General features: G+C 50.3%; 1 protein-coding gene across 3 annotated transcripts in view; it reads left to right on the top strand.

Moving 5' to 3' along the window:
• Positions 1-23,678, top strand: part of SYNE3 (spectrin repeat containing nuclear envelope family member 3) — a 108,768-nt gene extending 85,090 nt beyond the window's left edge. For 2 of the 3 annotated variants that reach the window (XM_025271472.3, XM_025271470.3), the window contains 4 exons: positions 977-1,126; positions 2,921-2,959; positions 4,889-4,987; positions 15,803-23,678. In XM_025271472.3, coding sequence (XP_025127257.3) covers positions 977-1,126; positions 2,921-2,959; positions 4,889-4,987; positions 15,803-16,003 — 489 coding nt within the window. In that variant the 3' untranslated portion in view covers positions 16,004-23,678. The remainder of the gene's footprint in view (positions 1-976; positions 1,127-2,920; positions 2,960-4,888; positions 4,988-15,802) is intronic. The other variant, XM_006065042.4, reaches the window with a different exon arrangement.
• The last annotated feature ends 3,279 nt before the right edge of the window (positions 23,679-26,957 follow it).

Below are 26,957 nucleotides of genomic sequence, written 5' to 3' on the forward strand. Positions count from 1 at the left end.
CTCCCCTCCCATCCAGGCTGCCACATAACACTGAGCAGAGTTCCGTGCGCTGTACAGGAGGTCCTTGTTGATTATCCATTTTAAATATAGCAGTGCGTGTATGTCCATCCCAAATTCCCGAATTATCCCTTCCCCTCATCCTTCCCACTAGCAACAAGTTTGTTCTTCAAGTCTGTGAGTCTCTCTCTTTTGTAAGTTCTTTTGACTAACTTCTTTTTTTAGATTCCACACATAAGGGAAGTCATATGATATTTCTCCTTCTGTGTCTGACTGACTTCGCTCAGTATTCAATCTCTATGTCCATCCATGTTGCTACAAATGACATTATTTCATAATTTTTAATGACTGAGTCATATTACATTGTATGTATGTATCACGTCTTCTCTATCCATTCCTCTGTCGATGAACAACAGTAGCTTTTATAATGATGATAACTCTTATGTCAAGCCCTCTGGAGAACTTGGTTCTAGAATGCCAGAGGGCTTCCTTCGTGGCTCAGTGGGTAAAGAATCTGCCTGCAATGCAGGAGATCTGGGTTTGATTCCTGGGTTGGGAAGATCCCCTGGAGAAGGGAACAGCTACCCACTTCAGTATTCTGGCCTGGAGAATTCCATGGACAGAGGAGCCTGGCGGGCTACAGTGCATGGAGTCACAGAGTCGGAAGTGACTGAGCGACTTTCGCTTTCCCTAGTCATACGTAGAGTAAATCTATGTCGTATTTATAATAGAATGCCAGAGCTAGAAGTGACCATGGAGGTCAGCACGGCAGCTCCTCTTTCAGGCAAAAGTCCATTCTGCAACGTTGCAGAGAGCAATTCCTGGCCTTGGCTTCCATTTATTTGCACAATGAGATTCTCTCTTTATGTGTTCTGTTGGCTGCCCCCGCAAATGGAACTCGATTGGCTCCTCCTTACCAACGAGGTGGGGCCTCCTCAGCCATTTGGAAGGTGCACGTGACCCTGTCTTTTCCCTCTAGGAACTGGAGGCTCGAATACCAGAAGGTCAGCATCTCTTCGAAAACCTCCTTCGTCTCAGGCCAGCCAGCGAGTCCTCGGACAAGCTAGAGGATCTACGCTACCGATGGATGCTGTACAAGTCCAAGCTCAAGGACTCCAGCCACCTGCTGGTAGGTGCTAAGGCTGTACAGGTCCCAGACCCCGGGGAGACAGCTCAATCTGCATCAACTCCACCCCACACCTCGACAGACCGGACCGAGGGGGTCACTCAGGGAGAGGCCATGGAGACACATGGGTCCTAGGCACTTGACGTGCAATTTGTCATTTGGCCATTCTGCCACCCAGTGAGGCTGAGTTCCAAGAACGACAGCTTTGCTCTACTAACCTGAAACCTCTGTGTACATCATCCCAGTTCAGTGCTCACAGCAGCCGTCCACCAGAATGATTGCATTTCCAATTGCCAGAAGGGGGATGAGGCTATGAGGAGTTAAAAACTCACCCGAGTTCACCCGGATAGCGAGGGACAGAGCCAGCATCACACACACCTTGATGGAGGCATCACACAGGGGACACTGGAGTGGGGGCCAGGACCCCTGGGATCTAGGCCGCCTCCTCCACTGACCTGCTTGTGACATTGAGGAAGCACCTGCCCCTGGGGGACCCCGTGCATGCTGTCGCTTCACTCGTGTCCGACTCTTTGCAACCCCGTGGACTGTAGCCCGCCAGGCTCCTCTGTCCATGGGATTCTCCAGGCAAGGATACTGGAGTGGGTTGCCATGCCCGTCTCCAGGGAGTGTTCCCAACCCGGGGATTGAACCCACGTCTCATGTCTCCTGCACTGGCAGGTGGGTTCTTTACCACTAGTGCCACCTGGGAAGCCCCCCAGGGGCCCACCGTCTCACACAAAACAATAACAGCTAGACTAGTAGTAGCCTTTATTAAATGCTATATCCTCATTCAGTTCAGTTCATTTCAGTTCAGTTCAGTCACTCAGTCGTGTCCGACTCTTTGCGACCCCATGAATCGCAGCACGCCAGGCCTCCCTGTCCATCACCAACTCCTGGAGTTTACTCAAACTCATGTGCATCGAGTTGGTGATGCCATCCAGCCATCTCACCCTCTGTCTCCCCCTTCTCCTCCTGCCCCCAATCCCTCCCAGCATCAGAGTCTTTTCCAATGAGCCAACTCTTTGTATAAGGTGGCCAAAGTACTGGAGTTTCAGCTTTAGCATCATTCCTTCCAAAGAAATCCCAGGGCTGATCTCCTCTAGAATGGACTGGTTGGATCTCCTTGCAGTCCAAGGGACTCTCAAGAGTCTTCTCCAACACCACAGTTCAAAAGCATCAATTCTTCGGCGCTCAGCCTTCTTCACAGTCCAACTCTCACATCCATACATGACCACAGGAAAAACCATAGTCTTGACTAGACGGACCTTTGTTGGCAAAGTAATGTCTCTGCTTTTGAATATGCTATCTATATTCCATTAGGAATATATCTATATCCTCATTACAGCCCTATAAAGGAGGTACTGTTATTATCCCCTGAGAACTGATAGGGAAACTGAGGCATGGAGGTTAGTCCAAGGAAAGGGTGGTTGGGATGGCCACTGAGGGCCCTTTAAGCCCGCCGACCCCGGACTCCAAGCTTTGGGGCTCCAGCTCTGCCGGCCCTGAAAGCAGCCGCGTCAGCCACTAGGTGTCAGCCCAGCCCCAGCCAGGTCCGTGCGCCCATGGCCTTGGCCCAGGCCTTCCCAGACAGGATCCCACCTGGGCCCCAAGTGCGTTAAAAAGCTCATTAAATTGAATCACCTGCTGGTTCAGCCTGTCCAGATGACCAGAAGTTTTAAAGAAACATTCCCCTGACAAAATGAATATTCCATTACAGGCTCTGCTGGGATTTAAGTTTCACTCACTTAACTTTTTTTTTTTCCTTTCCCCTTTTCCTCTCCTTCCCTAAAATAACAGACGCAGAGTCCTCTAGGGGAGCCGACTGGATTCCGAAAGGTACAGTGTCTGCCGTCTGTTCCACACGGGTAGAGGGCAGGGTGTCTCGAGGGTTGGTGGGCCTGGGATGCTGGGGCAGGACCCCTGGGCTTTCTGGAAGGTTCCATGAGAAATGCTCCTGGAGACTCGGTTCTGGGCTGCCCTGTGGTGGTCCCGGGGGGTCCTTGTTCTGCAGGACACACAGCGTGTACTCAGCTGAGACAGGATGCGGGGGTGTGAGCAAGGACACGGTTAGTGATTATGCTGTGACAACAGGCGTAAATCGGGCCGGCCCACGGAGACCTGGGCCACTCCAGGGCATTGGACCTCACAGACGCCTGAGTAGTGGACGAGCATCTGGGGTCCATGGGGGCTGAAAGAGGAAGGGGGCTGTGCCAGTCATGTTCAACCAGCTGGTGTCTCCAACTGCCAGCCTCTGAGAAGTGCTCAGAGCCTCTCCCTGGGGGCTTGCCGGCCAGAGCCATGGCAGTAAGAGCCGTACTTACAGAAATAATGAGGAATAACGACTGTTACTATAAATGTTACATGTTGACCATCCACTCTGTGCCAGGAACTGTGCCAGATCGTGCCTAGGGTGTTTCACGTCACCGTCCCCCAGATATCCAACAGCCATCATTACCACCATGCTAGGCACGAGTGAAGCAAGGAATGACAAGACTGCAGTGACGTGTTCGCTGGAGGCACCCGGCTCCTGAGCGGTCTCTGCCTCAGACTCTAAGCCCACCCTTGCCCTTCCACACGGTGCCTTGGAGAAGGCATCCCTGGGCCTGGTGGCTCTCCCCACTTGTGGAAAGGTCCAGTGTACATCGGCGTCCCTGGCACCACCTTTTCTGAGAGCAGGCTTGCTTTGAAGGAGTTCCAGTTTGAGATTGTATCTGAGTGCTTTTGGACGCACTGGGTCTTGGTTGCCGTGTGCAGGCTTTCTCTAGTTGCGGCAGGCGGGGGCTGCTCTCGAGTTGCGGTGCGTGGGCTTCTCATTGCAGTGGCGTCTCTTGTTCCAGATGGACTCTAGGTGCCTGGGCTTCAGGAGTCATAGCGCGTAGGCTCCGTAGTTGGGGTGCATGGGCTTAGTTGCTCTGCAGCACGTGGGATCTTTCCGGACGAGGAATGGAACCATGTCCCCTGCATTGGCACTGAATCTTATCCCCTGGACCACCAGGGAAGTCCTCTGAGAGCGAGCTTGTTGTCCTGCCGAACACTGGCTCATGATGACATAAGCCTCCGGCGTGCTCTGCTCCCGAGAGCCCCGGGGCCTCGAGATCTCTCGGGCCATGGAGTCTGTGTTCCCAGGGGCTCTGCCCACCCAGACGTCTTGGTCTCCAGCTGGTGTTCACGTCTCCATCTGCAGTATAGTGTGTATCCCCAAGACTGGACGGGGCAGTTACCAGACCAACGCTGTGCTCTGGGTCTGGCATCCCCCAGTTTTGTGGCCTTGGGCAAGTTGCTTTGACTCTGGGGACTTTCTTTCCCCCTCTGTAAAATGGAACTATCAACGCTGACTTTATTGACTTTATGAATGAATTTTGAAGATCATGTGAACTGTTGTTCTTTCTTGAGAGGAGAACCTGAAGCCCCAGTTTCCCCTAGAAGAGCAAAGGGCTTCTCGTGAAGTAGGGGAGTGCATCAGGAAGGCTGCGTCTCCACACAGCCCAGCCTGTGACTCCTGGTGGCACCTGAGGGCCCAGGGCCAGGTGTCCAGGCTGCCTCCAGCTCCTGCCCTTTAAGTCCCACTCTGGTTGGAAGCCCCTGTCTAAGTAGCTCCCAGGCCAGAGTTCAGGGGGAGTTGTTTCTGGGTCCCCTGGTGTTTTTGAGTGGGGGCTTGCTTGGCTGGCTGACACCAGCCCTCCAGGGCAGGCTCCTGTCCCTGGCAGCCTGTCACCGGGTTCATATGGAGTGTTCACAGCTCTGTGTTCATTGGCTGTCTCCTAGGTCACCGATTCACTTCACAGATGTTTGCTGAGCTCTGACTTTGTACCAAGCACTGATGCAAGTACCTGGGGTAGACTACCAGAGCAAAGGCCTGCCAGGGTAGGCTGTGCATGCCAGCGGGATGGGCGGGGTGGAGAGGGGAATGGGAGAAAGGCTCTCCCCACAGCTGGTGTTGCCCAGCACAATAGCATGTTTCTGGCCGGGGAATGTCCGAGTACTGCAGTGGCTTGCGGTCTTTACAGCTACAGGTGTGTTTGTGTTTTTAAATAATTTTATTTATTTATTTTTGGCTGTTTTTTTTAAAATAATTTTATTTATTTATTTTTGGCTATGCTAGGTCTTCATTACTGTGTAGACTACTCTCTAGTTGCTGTGTGCAGGCTTCTCATTGCAGGGGCTTTTCTTGTTGCAACGTACAGACTCGAGGGCACACGGGCTTCAGAAGTTGTGGCTCGTGGGCTCTAGAGCACAGGCTCAGTAGTTGTGGGGCATGGGCTTAGTTGCCCAGCGGCACATGGGATCTTCCCCAATCAGGAATCGAACCTGTGTATCCTACGTTGGCAGGCGGATTCTTTTATCACTGGACCACCAGGGAAGCCGCAGATGTAGGGTTGACCTTATTTATAGCTGGCAGATGTTGGACTCCATTTCGTGGGATATACAAAGCAGGCAGGTTCTAAATGGCCCCCAAATCTGCTTATTCGGCTACATTTAAAATCAAACGGATGTGTGAAAGTTTTGAGTTTGGTGCTGGCTGGCTTTTGAGCTCTTGGGTCTCAGCTCCCTGTGAAGAAGCAAGCAACCCCAGAGGCCAATATTCAGAGGCCATCTGGGGCCCCTTTATATCACAGCTTGTTTAAGCACAGATTTTTGGGTTCCACCCCCAGAGTTTCTGGTGCATTAGGTCTGGGGTGCCCCGAGGATCTGTGTTTCCAGCAAGGTCCCAGGTGATGCTGCTGCTGCCCCCCCCCCCTCCCCCCGCCCCAGGGGCCAGACTTGGAGAACCGTTGCTTTATGTTCTCGATTTGTATCCGGGAATCCACCATTAGTGTGTGTTCCCCTTCGCAAGGCTCTTAACCATGGTCTTCCAATGAATGAAATGCGGGTCCTCAGAACTAAGAGTTCTTATAAACCACAAGTTTCTGAATTGCTTCGTACATGAGGACCTGGATGCTAGCAGACAATGTCCTGCTTCTCTTGCAGACGGAAGACAGCTAATGCCCCTTCTGGGAGTGGAGATCGATGGGGGTGGGGGTGGAATCCTCCCCCGGTGCGGTTCTCACGTTGTTTGCCGGGTGGGGTGTGCATACGCGTGTGTGAGGGTATGCAGACATGTGCAGGTGTGCACAGATGCATGCAGGTCTGACAGGTAGAAACTAGACACTGTCTTCTGGGCTTGTAATCTTGCCAACTTAAAAACATTTCGTATATTATTTTTAGTCCAAAGGGAAGGGGGAAAAAAAACCCTGCTCCAAAGCTAATTATTTATGAGCCGTCGGCCCTCCACACTTTTTTTTTCTCTCCACACCCCAAGCCACTGAAAGCTCCAGCTACGTCAGTGGCTTCAGCCTGCTTGTTTATATAAACAGAATAATTAAGATTTATTAAACTTGCAGCTGCCTACACACTTGCCAGCTTCGTGCCACCGGATATGTCTGCCTGCAGCTTTCAGATACACGAAAGGTCAATTGCTTTTTGAGTTGTGATTGGGCTGTGAGTCAACTGAATTCCTGCCTTGGTGCAGGGGAGCGGTCCTACCTGAGGAGCCTTCGAGTTGAGGAGCGGATTCGCCAGTGTGTGCGTTTACCGGGGTGAACTAGGCAGGGTCACAGGCCCGTGTGGCGGCGTGGAGGGCAGCTGCCACTATGCATGCCATGCTGTGGGCTCTGGGAGGTGGGTCCAGATGGGGAGAGGCCGGACAGCGACATTTTATTCACTTGCCCATATTTCACAGATTTTAAGACTCATAGTTTTTCACGTTTTCACATCTTTGGAGTTGCCACTGTTAGTCGCTCAGTTGTGTCCGACTCTTTGTGACCCCATGGACTGTAGCCCGCCAGGCTTCTCTGTCCATGGCATTCTCCAGGCAAGAGCACTGGAGTGGGTCAAGGGACCTTCCTGACCTAGGGATCGAACTGGGTCTTCCGCACTGCAAGTGGGTTCTTTACCATCTGAGCCACCAGGGAAGCCTTTCCTATTATCGTCCAGTAAGGACTGGAATTTGCCTTCCTCTGCCACCCAGAACACTCTCCACCTAAGCTTTCTTTAAATTAAAATCTCTGCGTGAGGGTTGGATTTTGGAGGTTTTTTTTGGCTGCGCCATGCAGCATGTGGATTCTCAGTTCCTCAACCAGAGATGGCACCCCCGCCCCCTGCAACGGCAGCAGGGCGTCTTAACCACTGGACCACCAGGGACATCCCACGAGTTGTGTTTTGTTTTGTTTTCCTTTGGACCACACAGGCTGTGCCAATTTAGACGACCCAGCTTTGGGAGCTCTGGCCTCCAGTTCAAGTTCTCAGGGCAGAGTTTTGTTTTTCGCCCTCTCCTGGTGCCAGGATAAGACCTAGGATTTCCTTGTTTCCCGTTTCAGTGTAGGGGAGATTAGCCCTCGGTTTCCCTGGCTCTGAAGGTGCAGCCCTGCGGTGCCCCTGCCTTATGTGGGGTCTCCAGTCAGATGCTCCATCTTCTGTTGGGTTTTTTCTTTCTTGCTGCTGGTGCTGCTGCTAAGTCGCTTCAGTCGTGTCTGACTCTGTGCGACCCCATAGCCGGCAGCCCACCAGGCTCCCCCGTCCCTAGGATTCTCCACTTAGTGGTATATAAAATAATAGTGCTCCTCACAATGAGCCCGGTATAGCAGATGGAATATTGTAATGCCAAATCCAGGAAAGCAACCACTAGGGTTTTCCATGTTAGGCAATAACTTTCTCTCACAATAGCTGCAGTGTTGTTGTTTTTTAAAAAATATATTTATTTATGCTGGAGAAGACTCTTGAGAGCCCTTGGACAGCAAGGAGATCAAACCAGTCAATCCTAAAGGAAATCCACCCTGTATATTCATTGGAAGGACCGATGCTGAAGCTGAAGCTCCAATACTTTGGCCACCTCCTGCGAAGAGCTGACTCATTAGAAAAGGCCCTGATGCTGGGAAAGATGGAAGGTGGGCAGGAGGAGAAAGGGATGACAGAGGATGAGATGGTTGGATGGCATCACCAACTCAATGGATATGACTTTGAGCAAGCTCCGGGAGATAGTGAAGGACAGGGAAGCCTGGTGTGCTGCAGTCCCTGGGGTCACAAAGAGTCAGTCATGACATAGTGACTGAACGACACAATTTATTTACGTCTCTGTTGGGTGTCAGTTGCAGTGCACAGGCTTCCCTCTAGCTGAGGTGCTCAAGCTCAGTCGTCGGGGTGCACAGGCTTATTGGTTGCCCCCTGGCATGTGGGATCTCAGTTTCCTGACCAGGGATTGAACCCAAATCCCCTGCATTGGAAGGTGGATTCTTAACCACTGGACCACTAGGGAAGTCCCTGTTATGATGTTTTAAAAATCATCATTATTGGGACTTCCCTTGTGGTCCAGTGGCTAAGACTCTGCACTCCCAGTGCAGAGGTTTGGCCCCTGGTCAGGGAACTAGGTTCCCCCATGGTGCAACTAAGATCTGGTGCAGCCAAATAAATTAAAAAATTAAAGAAAAAATCATCATTATTAACTGGAGTTCCTAGTTGACATTAGGGTGCACTGTTTGGGTTGCGTATCCTATGGGTTTTGACAAGTGCGTAGTGACATTGCAGACAAGAGTCACCGCCTTACCCTTCTCCCCAGCACTTCCTCTTTACCCCTCTGCCCTCCTCCAGAGCCCCTAGCAACCACTGATCTTGTTACTTCTTTCATTCAGCAATATGCACTTGAGTTTCCTCTGTGTCTTTTTGCGGCTAATATTTCATTTCTTTTTACCACTGAATAACATCCCTCTGTGGGGATGTACCATGCAGTTTTTTATAGCCTTTTCCCCTCTGGGATCACACATTACATTACATGTCTGGGATCACACATTACATTCAGTCATCACACTTCTTTAGTTTCCTCTCCTGGGACCAGTCCTCGGTTTTTGTTGACCTTGACCTTCTTGAGTACAAGCCAGATATTTTATAGAATGTCCCTCAGGTTTGGGATTTCTGGGGTGTTTCCTTGTTGTGAATTTCTGGAAAGAACGTTCTAGAAGTGATGCGGTGTTCTTAGTGCATCTTATTGGGAGAGTGCGATTTCGATACACCCACCTCAGGACTGCAGATGCTGACTTGGATCACGTGAGTAAGGTGGTAGCTGCAGGGATTTCTCACCATTTCTTTTGTAATTAATGAGTCCTAACTGCTCAGCGACCCTGGAAATACAACCCCTCTTTCTTACACGGTCGCATCCTCCAGCTTCCCCGGGCCTCTTTCCCTCCCATGACTCATTCTCTCCCTGACGGTTCCTTCCTGCAAGCTCTGGTCCCCGACTCTAGGCCTCTCACACTCTCTGATCCATTTCTTGTCCAGGTCTCTCCTTCCAGCTTCAGTCCCAAGGCCCAAACCCGAAGGGCATCAACTTGAGAGACTGCTCAGACTCAGCGTGTCTGAAACTGACCTCACTGTGTTCCCTGCATCCAGCCAAACCCTGGTCTCCATATAAGCAAAGCATCCTGACCACACAGTCTTCCAAGCTGGATACCTCTGGATCACCCTGGACCGTCACTGACCTTAGTTCTGTCCTAGACTCAGGAGAGCCTGGATGGTGCATGGATGTCAGATGAGGAAAGATGAGGAAAGGAAAGGCAGGGAAGGGAGCCTTGTGTCCATATATCTCCTGCTGAATGGGGCTCCATTTTGGCTTGAGTAATGACAAGAGCACCCCTCGCTCCAGTTGTTTCACCCAGAGGTTCTTCTCATCGATTAATCAAACTGCCCCAAAAGGCCAGCTCAGATGGCCTCACTGCCATCTGGTCAAAAACCAATTCATGCATGCAAACTCAGTTGCTCAGTCATGTCTGACCCTTTGCAACCCCATGGACTATAGCCTGCCAAGCTCCTTTGTCGATGTCCATGGGATTTTCCTAGGCAGGAATACTAGAGTGGGTTGCTGTTTCCACCTCCAGGGGATCATCCTGACCCACCCAAATCTTCTGCATCTCCTGCATTGGCAGGCAGATTCTATGTCACTGCACTTTCTGGGACTCCCCAAAACCAAGCCAGGGGGCTGGAATAACACAGTTCTGTGGCCTGACCATCACATGCAGAGCTGCCCCGGGAGGAAACAATATTAACTCAGCCCCACCCAGCCACTACCATTCTGTCCCTGGGTGGGAGCTCTCCCCAGCCTCTGAGCACTCCTAGGAAGTGAGTTTGGGCTCTAACTCAGTGCTTCGGCACCGAGAACATAGTGAAGAAGATATTCAAAGTGTGTAGGCAGAGCCCAGCCTGGGATCTGTGATGCCCTCAGACTCCCTGGAACATCAGGGAGATGCCCCTTCTGGGTTCTAGAGGAAACCCAGAGAGGGGAAGCCAGCCAGCTTGTGGCTCTGCGTCAGTGAGAGGGACCTTGAGGGACTGAGCTCATTGCTAAGTGAGAGTTAGTGATGGCCACTGGTGGGGCCCATCTTGAGTTGCCAGAGAAAAGCTGGCCCCTGCCTGTCACCTTGAGCTCCTGGCACTGGTCTGGAGGCATCTTTGAGCTGGAGACTGAGGCCCAATCAGCTCCCGGAAAAGACCCTGAAAGCCCAAGTGGTGGTGCCACGTGACTTTCACACTCAGGGCCCCAGGTCAGGGTGAAACCAGCTTCAACGGAGGCCCAGTGGGACTTTGGTCATTGTTGCTGCTATTTTAAGAATTCATTCATTCGTGCATTTCTGCCTTTGCTGGATCTTTATTGCTTTGCGTGGGTTTTCTCTAGTTGCGGCAGGCAGGGGCTACTGTTCGTTGTGGTGCACGGCCTTCTCACTGCAGGGGCTTCTCTTGTTGTGGAGCACAGGCTCAGTAGTCGTGGTGCACGGGGTTAGCTACCCCACAGCACGTTGGATCTTTCTGGATCAGGGATCAAACCTCTCCCTACATTGGCAGGTAGGCGCCTAACCACTGGACCACCAGGGAGGTCCTTGCTGCTGTTTCTTATGAGAAGTGCCATGTAGGGTGGGAGAAGGAGCCATGCTGACGATTTGAACCTGTCCCTGTGACCTTGGGCTGCTTATTTCCCATGGACTCAGTTTCTTCCTCTGAGAAATGGGCACAGAGTACCTCCAGAGCTGGGCAGCAGCTCAGGAAACCCGCAAGCGTGGAGGTGAGCTGAATGTGGGGCTGGAGCATGCGTGGTGTGTTCATTAACGTGTGGAGTCCAAATGTTCTGGGGGAGCCATTGGGATGGTGTGGACAGTTGACAGACAGGTCAGTGAGTGTGTGCCTGGTCACATCATGGCACCAAGGGAGGAGCAGACAATCAGATGCCCAGGAAGGGAAAGAGCCTTTTATTTCATTAATTGAGCAGATGTTTACCGAACATTACTGCAGATACAGCAATGAATTAAACTAGTGTAGACCCTGCCTCCAAGGATTGAAGGGGAACACAGACTTTGAAATCAGTAACCCAAAGGAAAGGTGTTGGTCCATGAGAATATGTAAAGGGGCTTTTTTGGTTTAGAGGCAGGGAAGTTCCCTCTGAGGAAGCGACTCACAAATTGAGATTAGAATAAAATGTAGGAGTGAACTAGATGCATTGGAGAAAGAAAGGAAATGGGTCTTCCAGCGGAAAGTATAAGCTTTGCAAAGGCCCTGTGGTCAGAGGATGTGAGGGCCTTTAAGAGACCAAGAAGGGTGTTTAGGGAGAGCAGTGTTTTTCTCTCTGATGGGGCCGAGGAGGCTGATGGTATCTGGTCCTTGGAACCTGGGTACAGGGGAAGCTTAGGGGCTTGTAGAAGCCACCCGTCTGCCCTGGGTCCCATCAGTTGGAGGAGGAAAGGAATGAGTGTTTGCCGAGCACCAACTATGCATGTGAGTGTAGCCTCTGCTGCCTCATTTATCCTTGTGATTCTGGTAGGCAGGTGTAAGGCTCCCTTTGCCTCAGTAGAAGAAGGCTCTGAGGCTCAGAGAGGCTGAGTGACTTGTCCTAGGTCACACAGCTAGGAAGTGACAGGGCCAGGGTTAGAACCCAGGACTCCAAATCATTTTTTCCCCCACATCCTTTTTCATCAATGGCAGAAGATTCAGTCACCCTTACTGTGAGAAATTCTTCCTGCCAGGATTCCTCAAAACTCTAGAGCCCCAGGTTCATGGGAGATATTGAAGGACTCAAGCATTTAATCACCGTCTGTAATATGACCTGTTCCCTCCCCACCACCACATGCTGTCGACCCTCTACTTCCACACCCTAAGTGGTGGGGAATGTCCTGAGGAATCCCCTTCTCTCTTTGTTTTGTTGTGGTTCAGCTGCTCAGTCGTGTCCATCTCTTTGTGACCCCTGGATTACAGCATGCCAGGCTTCCCTGTCCTTCACCATCTCCTAGAGTTTGCTCAAACTCACATCCATTGAATCGGTAATGTCATCCAACTATCTCATGCTCTGTCTTCAATCTTTCTCCTCCCACCTTCAATCTTTCCCAGCACCAGGGTCTTTCCCAATGAGTTGGCTCGTCGCATCAGGTGCCCAAAGTATTGGAGCTTCAGCATCAGTCTTTCCAATGAATATTCAGGGTTGATTTCCTTTATTTGTTTTTGGCTGCATCGGGTCTTAGTTGCAGCCTGCAGGATCCTTTGTTGGAGCATGTGGGCTTCTCTCTAGTTGTGGCACGCGGGCCCCAGAGCACATGGGCTCAGTCGTTGTAGCACATGGGCTTGGTTGTGTGTGAGATCCTAATTCCCTGACCAGGGATTGAACCACATCCTGCTGCGTTAGAAGGTAGATTCTTAACCATTGGACCTCCAGGGAAGTTTCTGCCCCTTCTCTCTGTGTATAGTTGTATCTGCACAGAATACATGTAGTACTTTCTATGGGGAAACTCAGGCACAGAGAAGCTCCCAGATCTGCAAAGAGCTGAGATTGTCAATTTCTTTGTTGGCTTAGACAGTGGTTCATGTCTATTTATGTGTGTATCTGTGTGTAATTGTGTCTGTGTGTGCATGCACATATGTGTTTTCTAAGCATGTGATAATACTATTAAAATGTGCCTTCTATTTTAAAGGGGATTTTATAATCCGGGTCCCTCAAAGTGAAGATGTGAGGTCTAAGTGAATAGACACTTGGCAGGCAGCAGGAGTCCTTGAAAAAGACCAGTCCTTGTCAACACTTGTAAATGCAAGAGAACTTTGGACCTTCAAAGACATTTGCCTCAGAGGTTGTGGCCAAGGCACAGCTCCTCACTTACATAGCAAGGTAGTAGCTTTGAGAATGGAGAAACAAACAGAAACAGGACCCTTAGACACAGATCTCCACTGACTGCTAAGTCACTTCAGTCCTGTCTGACTCTTTGTGACCCCATGGGCTATAGCCCGCCACGCTCCTCTCGGTCCATGGGATTCTCCAGGCAAGAATACTGGAATGGGTTGCCATTTCCTTCTCCAGGGGTTCTTCCCGACCAAGAGATCGAACCCTTGTCTCTTACATCTCCTGCATTGGCAGGCAGGTTCTTTACCACTAGCACCACCTGGGAAGTCCACCTCTACTGGGGAGACCATTAATTACAGGTTTTCAATTGTAGTGTGAACCTAGGTTAGGGTGTACCTACGTCTCACCCTCTTTTGCTCTCTTGGGTGGGTCAGAGATTTGGAGTTGGGCAAAGTCAGCAAGAAATGTCAAGCAGTCAAGTTAGAGCACTCATAGACTGAGGCATCAGTAGGTGAGCCCCTTAGCGGGGGTCAAGAGCACTTGGCAGCCAGGTCTGACCCCGCCTGGCAGCTATGGGAAAGTCTGTCTCCTCTGTGGACATCATTCAGCTATTTAAATGACTTATTACACACACACATACACACACACTCCTGAAGTCACTGCTGAGATTATACTCAGCCAGGAGTGCTTCTCCGTTGTGTGGGTTATAGGAAGTCTGTTTTTTTATAAAATCAGTGCCTGGGATCTTTGGTGAGTGAGAACACTCGAAGCGGGAGGCATAGGGTCAAGTGTGATCAACCTGGAGGAGATAGCTGGGACAGGAGAGTGGGTGAGATCATTCAGGCGTGAGGGAGATAGACAGAAGCGCTCAGGTCAGAACATCCCAGGAACACCTGCATATTTCCTATTACCATCACGTCCACCACCACCACCACCATCACTGCCATCATCCTCACCAGTATCCCCATCACTATAATCAGCACCCTTATCAGCATCCTCACCATCACTGATATCAACACACGTACCATCAGCACCCTCACCGTCACTGTCGTTACCATCATCCTCATCCTCATCCTCATGACCATCATCAGTACCACCATCATCATCACTTGACTTGGTACCCTGGAAAATGACTCTTTGGTTCCTCACGGAGCTAGTAGATATATTCTATAATAATAGTACTAGTCATAAGAGCATATATACTTTTTAATTGGTGTATAATTATACTTTGCATCCTCGCCAAAACCTGGAAAATAGAGGTAGGTGTTTGATCCCCATTTTGCAGAGAAGGAAGCTGAGGCTCAGAGAAGTTACTGACTTGCCCAAAGGCACATAGCTATTGTGGGACAGTGTGCACTGGAGCCTTGATGGCCAGGTTCCTGAGAGCTGGGCCTCTGCCCTGCACCATGCTGTCCCTTGACCGTGGGGCCTCCACTTTATTGAGTGGACAGCTGTTGGCCCTGCATGCCCATGAAGCTGCAACTCAGCCAGTCCCTCGAGAACTTGGGAAATATTCTTTGGCTGCTTTCACGGATGTTGCCGCAAAGAAGCCCATTAGGTATTTGGACATGTGAGGGTGTTGATGACGAAGATGGTGATGAGGAGCAAGGGGAGGGAGGAAAAGAAGAAGAAAGAAGGAGAGGAAGAGACGATGAAGAAAGTGGTGATGGAGAACGCAATGATGAGCCTGGTGGCGACGATGGTGCTGGTGGTGGTCATGGTGGTGATGGTGATCATAATGATGATTATCGTGAATGCGACTTAGATAGTGGCAATAATTTTTGTGTTTTTTTATTGTTATTTTTTTGAACTTTTGTGTTAAGAGCTGACTTTTCCCCCCTTGAATGTGTCTTGTGTAACAGATGAGGGGACAGCCTCCTTTCACCAGCAACCCGTTTTTCCTGGGAACAGGGGGGCTCTGCATTGGGGCACATGGTGAGCCCAGAGGGGCACTGGCTATCCGAGGCCAACTGGGGCCCTGCAGGGCTGCTGTATGGTCTTGCCTGGGAGGGATTCTGACACAGAGGTCTTTAGTCATAGCCCCGCAGATGGTAGCTTCACCCCATTGGCCAAACGCAACACCAAAGATGGTGAATGTAGTCATGATGCATAATAATAATGGCAGCAGCTTTGAGTCCCTACTGTGTGCCAGGCTCAGTTTCATTGAATCCTCACTACAGCTCTGTCAGGTAGGTACCATTATTCCTCCTATTTATAGAGGAGAAATCTGAAGTTTAGTGAGGTTGAATGACCTTCTTCAGATTCACACCCAGGATTCTTATAAACCAGGCAAAGATTAATGTGACAACGGACAAAGCCTGTAACTGTTTTATCCTCTTCCTCTCTTGCCTTCCTTGAGTGGTTTGAGAAAACTAGAGATCTTTGTTTCTGGGAGAACGGACATTAGCCCCACTTCACAGATGGGAAAACTGAGGCCAGGTGCAGCTGGAGAGTCAGCCTGGAGCCAGTGTGGCTCCTCATGTCGCCCGGGGGCCCTCCCCGCCCCTCGCCTCCCGTGCGGAGCCCCGAGCCCGCTCACGTCTTCCGCTCTGGTTTTGCAGGCCGCGCGCTGGCGAGGGCTGGGCTCTCTCTGCCGGAAGGTGTGCTGCGTGGCGCTCCCCCTGCAGTTGCTGCTGCTGCTCTTCCTGCTGCTGCTCTTCCTGCTCCCAGTCGGGGAAGAGAACCGCAGCTGCTTCCTGGCCAACAACTTCGCCCGCTCCCTCACGCTCATGCTCCGCTATGACGGGCCCCCGCCCACCTAGCCCCGTTCCCCCCAACCGGGGGCACTAGGGGGATGCTCTTCTCCAAACTTCCAGCCGCCCCAGAGGATGCTGGGGGACCTGGAAACAGAGGCAGGCCAGAGCCCGCTGGGCTGCATCCATGTAAATACTATATCGATGTTCTCAGAACAAAATTACTTTTTTATACAGTGTTGTCTTAGTCTATTTATACTAAATGTGTACTACGTGTGACTGAGGGGATAATGCATAGCCATTTCTTTTATATGCTCTGTATGTAAATGCTCAGTATGTATCATTTCACATATGACCTCTATTTGTCATTGGGAAAATTCCCAACAGTGTTTTTGTCCCATGGGATCTTGCAGCATTTTGGCCTTGGTCTGCAGTCAGCCCTGGAAAGCAGGGACAAGAATGTGTCACTTGTATGGCCATCTCCTATCCAGAAACCAAGCCCCACGTCCAGATGTTCATGAAGAGGACTCTGAGACGTCGACACGGAAGAATGGCGTTGGCCCTTGCTCAGAGCCCAGTGACTCTTGGTCTAGGCACAGTCAGGACAGCCGCGCTCCTCTAGGCTTCAGAGTGACTGCAGACTAGATGCTGTGGGTGAGAAGCAGAGAAAGGGCTGATTCTGGGCTGGCCCAGGAGCAGCAGTGAAACATGGCAAGTGAGAGTGAAATTAACGGAGGAAAGAAGAACTCCAAGGAGCACACCCGGAGCTAAGAAAAGCACAGCAGAAGGGGGACCTCGGGGAGCCTGAATAGCCCAGACCAGTGAGAAAGGTCCGTGGTCTGAGTCTTCAGGGAATGGTTAGGTCATGCTGCCCATGTTCTCTGCTCTGCTTGGGAATAAAATGAAGAAGGAGCTTATTGTCAAGATTCCCACGTGGAAGGATAAGCACACTGTCTGTAGCACCCAAGTGTCTGACGGTGCCGGAAAGATGTGTTACCTCTGTTGCGCCAAGGCTGAGTTTTTCATCATCTACGGCTCCGGCTGCAGGGACAGAGGGAAGCATCTGACCGACCAGGGACCAGAGATCAGGGGTCCAAGACAGAGAGGAGGGGTCATCTGCAGAACTCAGCCAGTCTGGAGGGCTCTCTCCTCCTCCCAGAAGGGACTTTGGAGAAAGCTGGGTCCTCTGGGCCACGAATGTCCCACACAGGTGCCCACAAGGGACCCAGGGTCCAGATGCCCCAAACCAGGCCCTCTCTGCAAGTGCTTGGCAGTTGGGCCCATGAGCCACCTGGGCCTTGAGGCTGGAAGTATTGCATTGGCCAAAAAATTCATTTGGGTTGTCTGTAACATCTTATGGAAAAACCCGAATGAACTTTTGGGTCAACCCAATACATCCCTTCCTCCCCAGGGAGTTCTGGAATGGTTCCTAAGTGTTTCATCACTGGATCCTATTTTCCCCAAATCAACACTAAAGTCTCCTTTTTAAAAAATGCTTAGTGACCATTCTTTACTGATTGATTTTGTATATTCAACTACACATAGGAGACCAAGAGGGGATTCTTCAGGCCTTTGAAACCAGTGTCACAGACCCAGAAAGGCCTTTAAACAGAGGGGAAGCTGAAGACCTCGGAGGGTCCAGGCCCCCAGCATTGTGCCCCCCTCCCCCACACTGCCCTCTGGGCCTCGCAGAACTGGGAAGAGCTGGACACTCACAGGGCAGGAAAGCAGGGTCACAGAGAGGAGACCTCCAGGCTGACATAGAAAGTGAGCTTTCCTCCAGATATTCAGAGACCAAGCCACAAGGCCATTCTCCACGGGTGGCGGCTTTCCTGGAAAATCTGGGGCTGCATGAACCAAGACCTCGGGCCCAGGCAACTGAGCCCAGATCCTGACTGGGTTGAGAAGGTCAGCACTGTGGCGGGGCTTTTGAACATCCCCACGCAGGCGGAGACCCAGAGAGGGGAAGTAACTTACCCAGAGCCACACAGCGGCGGCGGCTAAGGCCAGAGCCGATCCTGGTCACTGCTGCCTCTGGGTGGTGCCCGGCTCACTGTCGTGCCCCACCATATCTGTAACTTCAAACAGGCTTGAGTGACATGAATTCAGTTGGGTCACGTGTCCTACGTATCAGGGAGGGAGAATCTGTAATGTGTGGGCTGGCGGGAGGAAATGAACATATATTTTTTAAACTTTGATACCATAGAGCTTGTTTGCATAACTTTTTTTTTAAAAAAAAGGAGAATTTATATTTTCATTACTTTCATATAAAGACAGTTGTGATATGACATAACCATTGTGTACTGGTGCTTCTCAAGTTTATCTCTTTTGTTTAAAAGTAGGTGCAGATAATTATGAATTTTATGATGTTCTAGCTTCCTGAGGACCAACCTCAAAGAGCTTTCACGTGCCTTTTGAGAAGGGTGTCGCGGTGGGACCTTCATGCGTGTATTTTTGTCTGTCCCCCGGAGGGTGAGAGGTGGTAAGATGTGTCAAGGTCACTGCCCAGCCCAGTGGTGTGTGTCTGTGTGTTGTGTGTGTGTGCACACATGTGCAATGTGTGTGAGAGACAGGGATAGAGGAAGGGAGAAAGAGAGAAAGAGGGAGAGAGAGAGAGAGAGACAAAATGATGGAGAGAGAGAAAGAGGGGGAGAGACAGAGGAGGAAGATGAAGAAGAAGGGGGGAGGGAAGGGGAGGGGAAGGAATACAGAAACACAGGGGAGCCTGATCAAAGCTGCCGCTGCCCTCCTTAGCTGTCTCTCCATCACCTGATGCGGGGTTCCCTGCCCCCGGGGTGGCCTTATCTGGGCGGTGCGGGTGGGGTGGGGAGGGGTCCCTGCCTGCCCTGTGAATCCGTGGCTTCCTTTGAGGGTCTGTTATCTGCGTGTCCCCCTAGGGGCAGCACAGTGACCTCCAGCAAGCCTCTCACATCCCTGGCCCAGTCAGGACTGCGCCCTAATTTCTTCTCTCGTGGGAACTCAGCTACCAGGGTTGGGGTTCCACCTCTTCCTCTCACTCCAATAGGATTGTTACCTGTCTGGGTCAGCAACAGAGGAGAGGGCATGAGGCTGTGAGCGGTGGGTGCAGGTTCAGCATGAAACACATGGGCATCTACCCCCATGGCTGCATCCACGGCAGACATCAATAATTGACCACCAAGCCCTTCCCCTCCCCAAGGACCTCAAAGGACTTCACAGTCCTTCTCAAAACCAGTCCAGGCAGCTACTGCCAATCACTCACATTTGTCATGTGAGAAAAACCCGTTTGACATCCTTGTACCCAATCCTAGTCCCCTCAGAAAACTCTCAATTCTGGCCTCCTTTTTAATTTTAAAATTAGGGTGTCCCCAGTGACTTCCTTTTAGTCCAGCCCCTAGGGGAGACAAACTAACCCCAGAAAGCAGGTGATGGGCTGAATTATCACACAGGACTTTTCAGAAAAGCATAGAGTAGGGGATGCTAGATTGCCAGTGTTGGTATAGACTGTCTTGGTCCAACTTTTTGCCCGTTTTACAGATGAGAAAACTGAGGTCCTGACAGCTCCTCTTCACCCAGCGAATCCAGAGAATTTGTTCAAGAGGTGAGGGTAGATCTCTGCACCCACTGGGTGACAGAGTGACCCTGCTCAGTGCTGAGCAAGGTGGAGCTGGAGCTCTGGTGTTAAGAGCTTGTGACCTTTGGTGAGTCACCTGCCACCTCCCAGCAGCCCCTGGTAAAAGGGGAAGTTAACCCTGGAACATCCCATCCCTACTTGCAATGTTGGATATTCTGGGAAGATGATGGTGGGCTTCTGTCTTGAGGCAGAATCTCTAGAGTCAGCCATAAATGTCAGAACCTCCTCTTCTACCAACTTGCACTTAAATCAGGGGATATTGCTCATCCCTCATCGTGAGAAGTCAAGAGGTGGGCAGCTGTTGGCATCATTTCCTCAGTTCAGAGATGTCAGAAACAAGGTTTCTGAGGCTCTCTTTTCTTTCCCTTATGATTACCTCATGGCCCAAGATGCTTGCTCTACCTCCAGATTTTTCATCTGGATTCCAACTGGAAGAAGGGGGATGAGCTGGCTGGAAAATTTTCAGGAGCTTTCCCAGAAGCCCCATCCAGACACTACTGTTACATCTCATAGGTCAGAACCATGTGACATGGTTCCTTGATATTTTCAAGGAATCTGGAAATACATCCCCCCAACAAAACGGGCAGCTCTTAGCAAGAAGGAGGGGTTGAGTGGATTGGGGTATCACTTAGGTGTCTCTGCCCTAGTCATCTTGACCCTCTGTGTCTTGGTTTCATACTCTCAGCAGAACTCAGGAGCATTCATCATTGAGGGGTGAGAATGACCTTACCAACACTGCCCCCCACCTGCCTCCCCAGATGACAGGGGTCCCTGAGTCCTTCGAGTCCCTCCCCCTTTGGAAGGCATCATAGCTTATCCCTCTGTACTCATGATACTTCTAGACCCACTTTCTTGCAAATAAATCAAGTGCCCTTCTTGACCAGAGTGTGTGCAAAGGCAGTCCCCTACCCCCTACCCCATCCTGTCTGTGTAGACCCCGGGATAAGCTTTTTAACACTTTTGTATTTGAATTCAGCCCAGGAAATTTATGGTTCCTTTAATTTCTTCTGGAACATGAGTTACTCCTGGGCACAGATCCTGAAAAGAAAAGCTTTCTGAGCTTTTCCAGGCTTCCCCCCACCCATTTTCCAGCTAAGCCCCCAGAAGAGAACTTGGGAAGACACACAGCCCAGGTGGCTCCCAGCATCTGCCTGATGGAGCCCACGGTGCCTCCAGCAGAGGGGCAGATTCAAAAGACTTAGACCATCACTTCTTAGTTTCAATTACAAGAGAAAGGCCTCCTGTTTGTCAAAGTGAGAAAAAGCGGAAATCATTTTTTTTTTAAGAAGTTAAAAAGACAAAAGCTCACCATCTAAAAACAGATCAGGCAGAGCACCCAGAGCCTTTGAGAATAGTCAGCCTATTCAGCATCCTTCAGTGCCTGCCTTTTGGTTGTCATGGTAACGGGACAGCTGCTTACAGGTTGGTACCCAAGCACCTTGTCCAGACAGGGGCCGGGAATCCTACAGAGGGACCTCAGTTTTCCCAAAAGGTCCCAGGCTTCCTTTCAGGAAAGTTTACTTCTAAGCTCGGCAACCAGAGCTCAGGGAGGCAGCCCTTCTTCCTGTTCTGATGGAAATGAGAGGGAAGAAACAAACAGGGCCTGCAAGCGGACCCTGACTTCTTCCAAAAGCCCATGGCATGAAGTCCTGGTCTTGTTTTTAGGTGATGAAACCAGAGGACAGAGAGGGTTAGCAGTCTCCCTAAAAGCAACCAGCTAGTGGGCGAGTGGTCGAGCTGGGACTTGCACCATGGATGATGGGCTCCAGGCATCTCTTCTTCAGCCTCAACTGCTTTTCTTTCCTTGGCAGGCCTGGGTTGCTGCTGCTTTGGTAGCTGGTTAGCTAGTTGAAGGGCTTCCCAAATGGCTCAGCGGTAATGAATCCCTCCGCCAATGCAGGAGACGCAGGTTCAATCCCTGGGTTGGGAAGCTCCCCTGAGAAGGCAATGGCGACCCACTCCAGTATTCTTGCCTGGGAATTCCCATGGATGGAAGAGCCTCGTGGGCTACAGTCCATGGGGTCGCAGAGTTGGACATGACTGAGTGCGTGTTCACAGCGGCTAGTTGAGGGTAATGTCCCAGAGCAGGACTTCTTCCCCATGCCGTCCCCCAGGGAGCTGGCAACACCAGGGTGACATGCCGGGAGACGGAGGCAAGGTGCTTCCCTCCCCTGCAAAAATAGAAACAGACCGCCTCTGCAGGGCAGCTGAAGGGCAGGGTTGGCTTTGGGCTGTGGCTGCCTGTAGGGCTGTTCTGATTCCTTCTACTGGAGGGAAGAAAGAGGCATTTTCTCTGCAGAAACAGTGGCCTTGCATGTTCTAGAAGTTTCATGGGTGAGGAAGAAATGGACAGAGAAGTTTTGTGTGAATGTGGTGTGTGTGTGTACACGTGTGTGTGGGAGGCGGGAATGGGTATGTTCTACACAGTCCTCTCCACCCAGAAGCACAGAGGCGCAGCCCCTGGTTCCTGCCCTGGGCTTGTGGACAACAGATCCATCAGCCCGTGGTCTCTGGGACCCTCAGGATGACCACACTGGACCCAGGATGTGTCCCCTGATTCCAGCATTTTATGCCTCTTGAGGGGAGCCACCGGCCAGTCTCCACACAAAGGGGAGGGCAGCTGACCCCCGAGGTCTCTGCCTTCTGAAAGGCTCCCTGAGGCTGGTTTGGAAACATGCCTTCTCTTTTTACTGGGCTGGCGCACAACCTGCTCAGAGAGGAGGACTCCATTCACGGGGTCCTAGTTTGCCCATTTCTGTCTTACTCTGTGTGTCTTTCTGTGTCTGTTAGAAACCCGTGATGTTCAAAGAGGCTGAAAAAAACAACAGGAGATCATCATCGAACAGCTCGAGAATGCTGGCTTCTGTCCATTTTTCTGCTTTCAACCACTATTTCTTAAAACATTTATGATCTCAATGTATGTGGATGAGGAATGACTAGTTCTGCGTTCACTTTTCAATTATGTTTGATTTTGTAGGGCTCCTCTGACGAAGGATCAGCTTTGATTCTTTTCATTTGCTTATGTATATTCATTCCATGTTCTCTTCCAGGAAAGGTTTAAGGCAAGATTTGAGTGTATACAAGGTTAACATGGTCATTGTAGGGCTAGAAATAACCTCTTTATTGAGCATACAATCTATTTTTAACCAATAAATGGACTGGCTAATTTTTTAAAAAAAAAATGTATCCGGGATCCAAAGGAAGGAAGGAAGAAACCAGTGGCTGATCATGGAATATATTGAGCACCTAAGATGACGGAAGCAGGAAAAATGGCAAGTTTTTAGTACGAGCTTTGGAGGTATCACTATCCCCCACCCGCCCATTTCAAGTCCAGAAGACCAACCCTCTCATCCCAAAACACACGAGCTTGATAGATTTGTTAGTTTCTCTTGTCCCCCTCTCCCAAGTCGGGGCTCGGGAACGAGAGGGTCCCATACCTCCCCAGATCTCCACGTGGAGGCATTGCCACTTTCCTGCAGTCTGTCTACCATTAGTCAAATCCACAGAGGCAAAAATCAGCCCATCCTTGCCCTTGAAACCCGGTGACACTAGCCAAGTACCGACCAGCTATTCATGTGGCTGGACTGGTCTGGTTAAGGCTGGGCGAGCCAGGTGAGGGTACGGTCCGATGTGTGTGTGTGTGTGTGTGTGTGTGTGGATGCTGTGTCCGTGGGTTTTGTCGTCAAAAGCAAACTAATTTTTTATCTTTGTTTAAAATGTCCTACTATGTAAACAGTAGGCACGGGGACCATATTCACTCCTGTCGTATTATTTGTGCTGGTGAAACACGCATTTGTAACAAATTAAGCTTTCTGGGAAGGCAAGCAGAGGGGGGAGCCCAGTGACTGCCTTGGAACATGTGTGTCTTATCTCAGTTCATATCAAGTCCAAAAGCAGCCAAGAGCCTCCCCTGCCTTCCCTGCTGGGGACCGGGAGGGACTCCAGGGCCCTTGGAAATTCTCCTCTGTGCTCTGTTTTAAAGTCGCGTGAAGCTTCCGTCCCCTTCCTGTTGTTCAAGCTGGAAATGGCCATGTTGTTAAAGATGGCTCGACATTTTGGCGGTTGCTTTATGTTTCCTACAATGTATCTGCCTTATGTTTGGAAATAAAAATCTCTATTTTGGCCTATGAAGCGTTGTGTGGTTTGCAAGTTTCTTTTTCTGAGATTAAGGGGTGTGTCTGAAGAGGTTATAAGGAGAAAGATGCCGTGTGGCCAAGGCTGACTGAGGGATGAACCCTGATTTCCGGGCAGAACGAGGGCCCGGTTTATGCAGGGGTTGGGGTCAAGGCAATAGCATCTCTCAGTCCAGCGTGAGCATCGCATCAGCTGGGAAGCATCTTCTAAAGCTCTGCCTGCATCTCCCCAGACCTCCTGGGTCACAGGGTAAGGGATGGGGACAGGCCAAGCAAATTTTAGAAATTCCAAAATGCACGCTGACTAGAGAAATGGCCCCAAACAGATCCAGGCACAAGGAGCTAACAGAAGGTTTCTTCTAACACTGCTCCCAGCCCCTGGATCAGAGCCCCATTGTGAAGGTTTGTTTAACAAACAGTTCTTAGGCTCCGGGATCTGGTTTCCTAACCCACAGCACATTGAACGCTGCAAGCAGAGGACACATTTTTAGAATCAGGAGAAGGGCAATCCCGAGCCCAGGTTCCAGGAAAAGTCTTAAGAAACCAGCAAGGAAACCCAGTTGATGAAGGCTCCTAATTTAGGGCCCCAGCTTGCCAAGAAAAGGGAAAGTTACATTCAGAATCTGCTGACAAAGGCAGAGATGTGTGTACTTCAATCTAGAACACGTTCCAGGAGAAGGATTTAAAACAGAAAGGCTGGGACTTCCCTGGTGGTCCAGTGGTTAAGAATCTGCCTTCCGATGCCAAGAACACAGGTTCTGTCCCCGCATGTCCCGGAGCAACTAAGTCCACACAATGAAGACCCAGCACAGCTGAAAAGCAACAGCCCCCCCCCGCCACGGCCCCCCAAAAACCAGAAAGTCTCTGCCCCTTGCATAATTTACTCCCCACATTTAAAAAATCTGCCATTGTTTTAATAATGCGTGTAATAGTTTTCCTAATTTGTTATCTTAAGAAATCTCCCTCACCTTTTGGGAGGAGAGAGAGAAGTGATGTGTGTGTAATCCCTCATTCCTAAAGTGCTGGGAAAAGGTAGAACCAGGTTCTAGACTCTTCCTTAACCTAAGCAGCATCCAGACAGTGAATGAGAAAGACCTGCTGCTGCTGCTGCTAAGTCACTTCAGTCGTGTCCGACTCTGTGCGACCCCATAGACGGCAGCCCACCAGGCTCCTCCGTCCCTGGGATTCTCCAGGCAAGAACACTGGAGTGGGTTGCCATTTCCTTCTCCAATGCATGAAAGTGAAAAGTGAAAGTCCAGTCGCTCAGTCGTATCTGACTCTTAGCGACCCCAGCCTACCAGGCTCCTCTGTCCACAGGATTTTCCAGGCAAGAGTACTGGAGTGGGGTGCCATTGCCTTCTCCGAGAAAGACCTGGAACCTTCTAATTGAAGACTGGGTTCCACAGCACATGCCCTAGGGTTCGTTGAAATCACTCTCTGAGGTTCCCCCCACTCCGATCTTAACATGCTTTACTTTAAATTTATTTTCTTCTTTTTAAAAAATGTTTACTGAAATATAGTTGCATTATAATGCTGTGTTAGTTGCAAGTGTACAGCAGTGATTCTTTATATATATACATATATATATATTCTTCTTTAGGTTCTTTTCCATATGATAGGTTATTACAAGACCTTGAGTATAGTTCCCTGTGCTCTACATCTGAGTTTTTGACTTGGTAGAGCAGCTCTGCAGACAAAGATCAAAGAATGGAACTGTCTGTTCTGTTTGGAGGGGGTCCTTGGTGGCCACGGGTCACCCTTGTTGAATGGCAACCAGTGACAAAAGACAGGATGATTTTCACCATCAGACTCCGATAAGAACAGGATTTGTTTGCAACAAGGAACTTCAAACTGGAAGAAGCGAATCCACCAGGCATTTCAGGCCTCACCGGCTAAAGTCTCAGGGTAAGGCCGTGTACCTCTTTTTTCTTCTTTTGGCTGTGCGGAGTATTTGCAGCTGCACAGGCTTCTCTCTGGTTGTGGTGCACAAGCTTCTCATCGCGTGGCTTCTCTTGCCGCAGAGCCCTGGCTTCAGAAGTAGCAGCATGTGGCCTCTAGAATGCAGGCTCCATAGTTGTGGCACACGGGCTTTGTTACCCTGAGGCCTGTGGGATCTTCCTGGGCCAGGGATCGAACTCATGTCTCCTGCACTGGCAGGCAGATTCTTTACCACTGAACCACCAGGGAAGCCCTGGCCACATACCCTTGAACAAACCCTTACAATCATGGGGCCAGAGATATGGAAGCCTCGTTCTCCTAATCTCCTAATTAGTCCTCAAAAGATAAAGCATATCCTTTGCCCCTTAGGTGAATATAGAATTGGTCACGGTGTTCCTGATTTTAAGAAGCTTTAATTTGCATAATGGAATATTATGCCGGGCATCATATATGGTAATTAAGCATGCTATACATGTTTATTTCTACAACAGCAGCTTCCAATCTTGGGTCAGAAGCTTCAGTGTTAAAACACTGATTTGGCGGGAAAACTAGATTCAGTCTCTTGTTTTAATTTCACACCTTTGGGGGAATCTAACCCACTGTGAAAGTTACATTAAACACACACATGGTTTCTAAACCTTTACAGAACTCTCTCCTACTCCTGGCTGGGTGATTAACTCATTTTTATGACTATGCTTTTTTTTCTTTTTCCCACAGCCAGGCATGCTATGGAAGTAATTATCTTACCTCTGTTTTCATCTGTGGCTTCCAAGCCCAGCCGTGACATGTTTAATTGGAGAGATTCATCATCTTTCGTTGGAAACCCCTTGGTAAGGACATTATTCACTACTTGGCCTTGGCCCCTTCCATCACCATCTTGCCAACCCTGGCTCCAACAGCTCCTGCCATGACCTTTCTCCACCCTGCTTCCCCCAGTTACACACTGAGATGGGCCACTGGCTTGAAGCCTCCATCGCTGGTGTGGCCACTGCCCTTACCGTGCGTCCTAGTACCTGCTCCCGGCTCCCGCTAGCTCTTCACTGCGGCTTCTGCTGCCAATTTCTAGCAGGAGGGCTCCTCTACCAATGGACGTCAAGGGTAATTGTTCCAAATTGTCCTGCCGCATGGCCTTTCTCACTTGGAGGGTACATTTTCCCCATCCTTGAGCATGTGCAAATAATTGAGGCCCTTTTGCTTTGGAATGAACGAGATGACAAAAAGAAAAGTAAAATGTAAAAAAGGAAGCCAAATGGAAGGTGGTAGCCTGGATTGCATCCTGGAATAATCAGAGGACATTGGCCAAACACCTGATGAAATGCAAATGAAGTCTGTAGCCCTG

Source organism: Bubalus bubalis, chromosome 20, assembly GCF_019923935.1.
Source record: "Bubalus bubalis isolate 160015118507 breed Murrah chromosome 20, NDDB_SH_1, whole genome shotgun sequence".
Classification (NCBI taxonomy): Eukaryota; Metazoa; Chordata; class Mammalia; order Artiodactyla; family Bovidae; genus Bubalus; species Bubalus bubalis.